The sequence below is a fragment of the Drosophila guanche genome, unplaced genomic scaffold (genome assembly GCF_900245975.1).
Source record: "Drosophila guanche unplaced genomic scaffold, DGUA_6, whole genome shotgun sequence".
Lineage (NCBI taxonomy): Eukaryota > Metazoa > Arthropoda > Insecta > Diptera > Drosophilidae > Drosophila > Drosophila guanche.
This window is the reverse complement of record NW_022995744.1, coordinates 10,486,078-10,495,019: the sequence shown is the minus strand read 5'-3', so window position 1 is coordinate 10,495,019 and position 8,942 is coordinate 10,486,078. Positions and strand designations below refer to the sequence as shown.

The following is an 8,942-nucleotide window of genomic DNA, read 5'->3' as shown; positions in this document are numbered from 1 at the left end:
AAAAAAGGGAAAATCAAATGAAATAAATCGATTCGTAGCAATTACAAAAAATCATATATACAATTTATATACAACAAGAAAACAAAACACTACAAAATATATATATATATATATATATATATATTGTATACAACATTGACATTTGATAAGTAAAGTAAACAAACAAAAAACAATGAAAACTTACTAGTTTTTATATAAATGCCACGCCCACAACGCCCATACACACACACACACACATTACACCACACACCAACACAGCAATTTATAAGAAACAAAAAATGAAAGAAACTTATTAAGGAATAAGTGAAAAAGAAAATACATAAAAGTGAGAAATGAGAATCGAGTGGGCGTGCCGTAGCGCCGTGCCGTGAGAGAAGGGAAGAGAAATGAAAAGTTAAGAGTACGATTACGATTACGAAGGAGTAGACCAGATCAAGAGACATGAGCGAAAGAAAAATATTATTATTATTATTATTATTATTGCTATTATTATTGTATAACTAAGAGCAAACACCGCTGACAAGACCAGCAGAATGAAAAATCTTACAAAAAAACGAGATATTGTTATATACTAGTAATGATTAAGAGACCACAAACAAACAACAAACAAACAAAATGAAAAACGGAGAAACAACAAAAAAGCCTTGACAAAAAAAGCAAAAAAAAAAAATAGAATCAAATAAAATATTGAATCGAAAAAAAAAACACGAAAACTGTTTCTTTTATTTTGATTTTCCCATTTGAGGATTAGGTCTTGACCCACGGCACTTGAACATGACCCACAATGGTAAAGCGCGCTGTTTGATTATCTTTCTATTATTATTTGTATACTAATTTCGACTATTTTTCCCCATTTTCTATTTCCAAACCCAAACGTTTAGAGGAAGAAGAGGTACAGGAGGAGAATGCACCAGTGGCGGAGCTCTCCAACGATTCCGATGCGCCACTGAAGCCGAACGTGAGTATTGTTAGTATTTCATTATCTAATAAAATAGATGTACTCATATTGATATGAGTCTCACACTCACATGGGCAGAAATCTACAGATTTAAGCATAGAAAGTTTAACTTTGATCAAGAATTAACGATTGTCAATGGAATAATACTGGAAGAAAAACTAACCCCCATTGGGTGCTGCTCCTCAGCAAGCTATTATACATATTATTTATATCATATCAAACTTCTTACCGGGAGGGAAGCTCTAAACGACAGATATTTTGATTTTATGTCGGTCTGAAAAATATAATTCTTGTTTTTTTTTTGCATTCTCTGGAATTTTTTTTGTTCACTTTTCGCTTATGCGTCAGGCTGTGGCATCGGTTGTCGAGGAAGTAATCACAGATATCCATTCAGATCCATTTTTCTATTGCCCATGAAACGCGAAAGTTAGGATCTATTGTAATCGTTATCTTCTTTGTTTGGAAATAGTTTTTAGAGTCATGAATCGATTTCAAGGTTGATTATTATTATTATCACAATCGCTTATTGCACTTCGATTATAGGATATTGGTCTGTTGTCCGTTCCTGTGGAAGATCTCTCCCTGTATGTGTATTATTCAAAGCTAAACCGAAGCACTGAGGTGCATCCAAAGCATGTAGGGGCCACGGTACAGATCTCCTGCCATAGAGTGGGTATTCACATAGGATGTACTCCGATGTTTCCTGCTCTATATCAGAGAATATCAAAGCGTCCATCTCTATAAATATCAGTTTCTTAAGGTGATATCTGTGGCGGCCCTGTAAGTCCGAATGGTCTCCGGGATGCCCAGCCATTCCGTGAGGGTGTTGAAAACATTCCTCCATCAGTTTGGATCTCGGAAGTGATCTCAGCACCAGCCGCTTGGCTGTCCGAGGAAATGTAGACGTAAGCGTCTCCGCTGTCTTACGAAATAGCTAGATATCCATGACCGTCTGGAAGATGGTTGGTGATTTTCCCATGGTTATGCCTGTGGACCCAGCCATGTACCAGATCGGACAGGAGACATTCTGCAACTGTGGTGCGGTGGCTGCAGACAGCTCCTAGACAGACAGGCGTCGTGTTCCTACTCATATCAGAAGCTCCTTAAGCGTCTGATAATTAATTTGTGCAATTTATTATTAATTATCGCTATAAATATACGTGTTCCTACTCATATCAGAAGCTCCTTAAGCGTCTGATAATTAATTTGTGCAATTTATTATTAATTATCGCTATAAATATATGTACATCGAAGCAGAATGACGAGGACGATGACTACGATCCTGAGGACAGTCGCAAGAAGAAGAAGGGCAAGAAGCGCAAGACCCGAAAGGGTGAGGAGAAGGGGCGCAAGAAGAAGAAGCGCAAGAAGAACGAGAGCGAGGAAGACAGCGACTTTGTGCAGCACGATGAGGAGGTGGAATATGCGAGCACCTCGAAGCGCGGCCGCAAACGCAAGGAGGAGAAGCAGGCAGCCATGGCCAAGGAGAAGGAATCGGCAGAGTCGGGTAAGCAATTGAAAACTTGTTGAATAATCCTATCAATATCCTTTAATAACAATACCTCTCCTCACCCCTCACCCAGGCATGCCCTCTGTGGAGGATGTGTGCTCAGCCTTTGGAGTTTGTGACGTGGAAATTGAATACAATGACGACGAACTACAGAGCCTGACCACCTACAAGGCGTTCATGCAGCATGTGCGTCCGATCTTGCAGCGGGAGAACCCTAAAGTGGCAGCCACAAAGCTAATGATGCTGGTGGGTGCCAAGTGGCGTGACTTTTGTGAGAGCAATCCTCACATTCTGCAGGAGGCAACGGCTGCAGCAGGCGGAGGCAGCAGCAGCGGCGGCGGCCAAGCACCCGATGAACCGGAGGAGCCGCGTTCCTCGCGCTCATCGCGCAACGAGAAGCCCGACGATATCTATGACGAGGCTGTAGAGGAGGAGGAGGAGGAAGAGGAGGAGGAAAAGAAACCGCGACGCAAGCGCAGCGGCCGTGGCAAGAAGGGCCGCCGACCATCGGGAAAAGTGCCAACATTGAAGATAAAATTCGGCAAGCGAAAGCGCGACAGCTCGGACGATGAGCAGGATGCAAGCGGTGCCTCGGAGCGGGACTCGGATCTGGAGTTTGAGCGCATGCTACAAAAGTCTGATGACAGTGCCGACGAGAAGGAGACAGCGCCAGCCACCTCATCCGTAAAGCCCGCAGAGGCTGCCACCGGTGCAGCCACGGACCAAGATGATGGCACTCCCGTGGTGCGGAAGAAGGCCAAGACCAAGATTGGCAACAAGTTCAAGAAGAAGAACAAGCTCAAGAAGACAAAGAACTTCCCCGAGGGCGAGGATGGGGAGCACGAGCATCAGGATTACTGCGAGGTGTGCCAGCAGGGCGGTGAGATTATCCTCTGCGACACATGTCCGCGTGCGTATCATTTGGTCTGTTTGGAACCGGAGCTGGACGAGCCCCCAGAGGGCAAGTGGTCGTGTCCACATTGCGAGGCAGATGGCGGTGTCGCCGAGGAGGAGGACGATGACGAGCATCAGGAGTTCTGTCGCGTGTGCAAGGATGGTGGCGAGCTGCTGTGCTGCGACTCGTGTCCCTCGGCGTATCATACGTTCTGTCTGAATCCTGCACTGGACACCATACCCGACGGGGACTGGCGCTGCCCGCGCTGCAGCTGTCCCCCGCTGACTGGCAAGGCGGAGAAGATCATCACCTGGCGCTGGGCCGTACAGCGTTCGGCCAACGATGACCAGCCATCGACATCGCGCGGCACCACCTCATCCTCATCGAAGGGCGCCGCTGGGGGCACTCGAGTGCGTGAATATTTCATCAAATGGCACAACATGTCCTACTGGCACTGCGAATGGGTGGCCGAGGTGCAGCTGGATGTGCACCATCCGCTGATGATTCGCTCGTTCCAGCGCAAATACGACATGGAGGAGCCGCCCAAGTTCGAGGAGTCGCTGGACGAGGCCGACACGCGCTTCAAGCGGATACAGCGGCATAAGGACAAGGTCGGCATGAAGGCCGATGACGATGATGAGGAGCAGCTGGAGGAGCGCTTCTACAAGAACGGCGTCAAGCCCGAATGGCTGATCGTTCAGCGTGTGATCAATCATCGCACGGCACGCGATGGCAGCACCATGTATCTGGTCAAGTGGCGCGAGCTGCCCTACGACAAGTCCACGTGGGAGGAGGAGGGCGATGACATCCAAGGCCTGCGGCAGGCCATTGACTACTACCAGGATCTGCGTGCCGTTTGCACATCAGAGAACACACGCTCCAGCAGCAAGAAGAGCAAAAAGGGTCGCAAATCCAAGAAGATGGAGCTGGACGATGAGGATCGTCCCGTCAAGCACTACACACCGCCGCCGGAGAAGCCCACCACGGATCTGAAGAAGAAGTACGAGGGCCAGCCGGCGTTCCTCGATGAGACTGGCATGCAGCTGCATCCCTACCAGATCGAGGGCATCAACTGGCTGCGCTACAGCTGGGGCCAGGCCATCGACACAATTCTAGCCGATGAGATGGGCCTCGGCAAGACCATTCAGACCGTAACCTTCCTCTATTCGCTGTACAAGGAGGGCCACTGCCGGGGGCCGTTTCTGGTGGCTGTCCCACTGTCCACGCTCGTCAACTGGGAACGTGAGTTCGAGCTGTGGGCACCCGATTTCTACTGCATCACGTACATCGGGGACAAGGACTCGCGCGCGGTGATACGCGAGAACGAGTTGAGCTTCGAGGAGGGAGCCATACGTGGCAGCAAGGTCTCCCGCCTGCGCACCACTCAATACAAATTCAATGTGCTGCTGACCAGCTACGAGCTGATCTCTATGGATGCCGCTTGCCTGGGCAGCATCGATTGGGCTGTCCTGGTGGTGGATGAGGCTCATCGTTTGAAGAGCAATCAGAGCAAGTTTTTCCGCATTCTGAACAGCTACTCGATCGCCTACAAGTTGCTGCTAACGGGCACACCACTGCAGAACAATCTCGAGGAGTTGTTCCATTTGTTGAACTTCCTTTCGCGTGACAAGTTCAACGATCTGCAGGCCTTCCAGGGCGAATTTGCTGACGTCTCGAAGGAGGAGCAGGTGAAGCGATTGCACGAGATGCTCGGCCCCCACATGCTGCGTCGCCTCAAGACGGATGTACTCAAGAATATGCCCTCCAAGTCGGAGTTTATTGTGCGCGTCGAGCTCTCGGCAATGCAGAAGAAGTTCTACAAGTTCATTCTGACCAAAAACTACGAGGCGCTCAACTCAAAGACCGGTGGTGGCTCCTGTTCGCTCATCAACATCATGATGGACCTAAAGAAATGCTGCAACCATCCGTATCTGTTCCCCTCCGCCGCAGAGGAGGCACAAACCTCCGCGGGCGGACTCTATGAAATCAATTCACTGACAAAAGCCGCCGGGAAGCTGGTGCTGCTGTCGAAGATGCTGCGGCAGCTAAAGTCACAGAATCATCGTGTGCTGATCTTCTCACAGATGACCAAAATGCTGGACATACTCGAGGACTTTCTCGAGGGCGAGCAGTACAAGTACGAGCGGATTGATGGCGGCATCACGGGCACAGTGCGCCAGGAGGCCATCGACAGATTCAATGCGCCTGGCGCACAGCAATTTGTGTTTCTGCTGAGCACCCGAGCGGGCGGTTTGGGCATCAATTTGGCCACAGCCGACACTGTCATCATTTACGACTCGGATTGGAATCCACACAACGATATACAAGCCTTTTCACGTGCCCATCGCATCGGGCAGGCCAACAAGGTGATGATCTATCGCTTTGTCACACGAAACTCGGTGGAGGAGCGCGTGACGCAGGTTGCCAAGCGGAAGATGATGCTCACGCATCTGGTGGTGCGTCCCGGGATGGGTGGCAAGGGGGCAAACTTCACCAAGCAGGAGCTGGACGATATTCTGCGCTTTGGCACAGAGGATCTCTTCAAGGAGGACGACAAGGAGGAGGCCATTCACTACGACGATAAGGCGGTGGCCGAGCTGCTCGACCGCACGAATCGCGGCATTGAGGAGAAGGAGTCGTGGGCCAATGAGTATCTATCCTCGTTCAAGGTTGCTTCCTATGCCACCAAGGAGGAGGAGGAAGAGGAGGAGACGGAGATCATTAAGCAGGATGCAGAGAACTCAGATCCCGCCTACTGGGTCAAGCTGTTGCGGCACCACTACGAGCAGCACCAGGAGGATGTCGGCCGCAGCTTGGGCAAGGGCAAACGTGTCCGCAAGCAAGTCAACTACACGGACGGTGGCGTTGTGGCCGCCGATACCAATCGCGATGACTCCAACTGGCAGGACAATGGCAGCGAGTACAATTCCGAGTACTCCGGTGGCTCCGACGAGGATGGCGGCGACGATGACTTTGACGAACAGAACGGCGGCGAGCGTCGTGGCAAACGCCGCGTGGACAGACGCGACGATCGTCCCCTGCCGCCGCTGCTGGCCCGTGTCGGTGGCAGCATTGAGGTGCTCGGCTTTAATGCACGCCAGCGGAAGAGCTTCCTCAATGCCATCATGCGGTATGGCATGCCGCCGCAGGATGCATTTAATTCGCAGTGGCTGGTCAGGGACTTGCGCGGCAAGTCGGAGCGCAACTTCAAGGCCTACGTCTCGCTGTTCATGCGGCATCTGTGCGAGCCTGGCGCCGACAATGCGGAGACCTTTGCCGATGGCGTACCACGCGAGGGTCTCTCCCGCCAGCATGTGCTCACACGCATCGGAGTGATGTCGCTGATACGCAAGAAGGTGCAGGAGTTCGAGCACATCAATGGCTACTACAGCATGCCGGAGATCATACTGAAGCCATGCGAGCCGGTGCAGGCAGCACTCGGAGCTAAGCTGGAGATATCAGCGGCTATCGAGGCGCCCGCTGGCAAGCCTGTCGTCGGACCCGTCACGGAGGTGGATAAGAGTGCAACGACCAGCAATAGTGTGACGCCTGCAACCAGTGCAGCGCCCAGTCCAGCTCCTGCCTCCGAGAAGGGCGAGGACAAAGAGAAGGATGCGGATAAGAAGAAGGGAGGAGAAAAGGAGAAGGAAAAGGAAGCTGCTGGCACACCCGAGAAGAGCGATGTGAAGCTGGAGCAAGAGGCTGGTGAGGAGGACAAGAAGCCCTCGTCGGATGTCAAACAAGAGCAGCAGCAGCCGGCGGAATCCGAATTATCAACGGCAGAAGTCAAACCAAGTGTGGTTGCGGATGCGGCGGAGGTGAAGGCCGAAGCACCCAAGGCCGAGCCCAAAGAAGAGGCCAAGGAGACGCCGCCAGAGCTCAAGGCGGAACCCAAGAGCGAGGAGGAAGACAAAGAAAAGGAAAAGGAGAAAGAGAAGGAACTGGAAAAGGAGAAGCTGGATGATAAGAAGCCGCCCATCATACCCACCACGATCATTGATGACGACGATGATGATGTGATGATTGTCAAGGAAGATGGCGAACTGGAGAAACCCAGTGGGGCCAGTGCCAATGCCAATGCCATTGCCATTGCTAGTGCGGATCAGAAGTCGGCCACAGCTGCCGCTGGAGCAGCTGCTGCCAGCAAGCTGGTGGAGGATCTCGAGGTGCTCAAGCGCACATTCATGTTCAACATCGCCGATGGTGGCTTCACAGAGCTGCACACCCTCTGGCTGAATGAGGAGAAGGCCGCCGTGCCCGGCAGGGAGTACGAGATCTGGCACCGTCGCCACGACTACTGGCTGCTGGCTGGAATCGTCACCCATGGCTATGGACGCTGGCAGGACATACAGAATGACATACGCTTCGCCATCATCAATGAGCCGTTCAAGATGGATGTGGGCAAGGGCAACTTCCTGGAGATTAAGAACAAGTTTCTGGCCAGACGCTTTAAGCTGCTGGAGCAGGCTCTTGTCATCGAGGAGCAGCTGCGACGTGCGGCATTCCTGAATCTTGCGCAGGATCCCAGCCACCCGGCCATGTCGCTGAACGCACGCTTCGCGGAGGTCGAATGTCTGGCCGAGTCGCATCAGCATCTCAGCAAGGAGTCGCTGGCAGGCAATAAGCCAGCCAATGCCGTGCTGCACAAGGTGCTCAACCAGCTGGAGGAACTGCTGTCCGACATGAAGAGTGATGTCTCCCGCCTGCCGGCCACTCTGGCCCGCATTCCACCCGTGGCCCAGCGCCTACAAATGTCCGAGCGATCGATTCTCTCTCGCCTGGCGGCCACCGCCGGCACATCCTCCAATGCAGGTAAGTGTGTCTCTCAGTACTGAAACTCAGCTCATTTTTTTGATTGATTATTTTCATGATTATTTTCTTTTGTTTGCAGCTCAATTGATGGGCCAGTTCCCGGGTGGATTCCAGGGCACAACGCTGCCTGCATTCACCGGCGGTCCTGCTGGAAACTTTGCCAACTTTCGGCCACAATTCTCGGTCCCCGGACAGCTGTCGAATACTTCTGGCTCCTAGACAACTACGACTCCTCCTCTTCCACCTCAAAATCTATGCTAGGATTTATACACACGTATTCCACTACAAAATATATTTTAATCAAGCTAAGAATTTAAATTTGAAAACCGAAACCCGCACGCGGTCCACGCGGAGCACACACATTAATATTTATCATAATCATTTGCAATGAAACAAACAAAAAGGAAAAGAAACACTTCATAACATTAATCTCGTCGCGTTCACACAAATATTAAAAACTTCTACATCTTTGACACTTGATGAATGCCGAATGCAGTTAGTCCTGCTGTTGCTCTCCAGACACTGAACGAAACGAATCGGAATGGAATGGAACGGCTAACGATTCATCTACGACAAGTATAATAATGCTTATTTACTTACATATTTATTATGTGAATTACACAAACATACTCTAGATACAATATATAAATGTATTGAATTCCATTGCAAAAGAACAACGATTGATTACTTAGTGTGTGGAATAGGGTAGGAATATAGGTACAGGGATAGGTCCTATAGACTGTATTCGAACTGTGTACTCTACTTTG

The 8,942-nt window shown here is 50.7% G+C and overlaps 1 protein-coding gene across 5 annotated transcripts in view; it reads left to right on the top strand.

Moving 5' to 3' along the window:
- LOC117580446 (chromodomain-helicase-DNA-binding protein Mi-2 homolog) overlaps positions 1-8,849 on the top strand; it is a 28,648-nt gene extending 19,799 nt beyond the window's left edge. The window contains exons 2-6 of one of the 5 annotated variants that reach the window (XM_034267008.1): positions 882-967; positions 2,213-2,465; positions 2,542-4,568; positions 4,695-8,175; positions 8,255-8,849. In XM_034267008.1, coding sequence (XP_034122899.1) covers positions 882-967; positions 2,213-2,465; positions 2,542-4,568; positions 4,695-8,175; positions 8,255-8,394 — 5,987 coding nt within the window. In that variant the 3' untranslated portion in view covers positions 8,395-8,849. Of the gene's footprint in view, positions 1-881; positions 968-2,212; positions 2,466-2,541; positions 8,176-8,254 lie in introns of all 5 variants that reach the window. The other 4 variants (XM_034267007.1, XM_034267006.1, XM_034267005.1 and 1 more) reach the window with 4 other exon arrangements.
- The last annotated feature ends 93 nt before the right edge of the window (positions 8,850-8,942 follow it).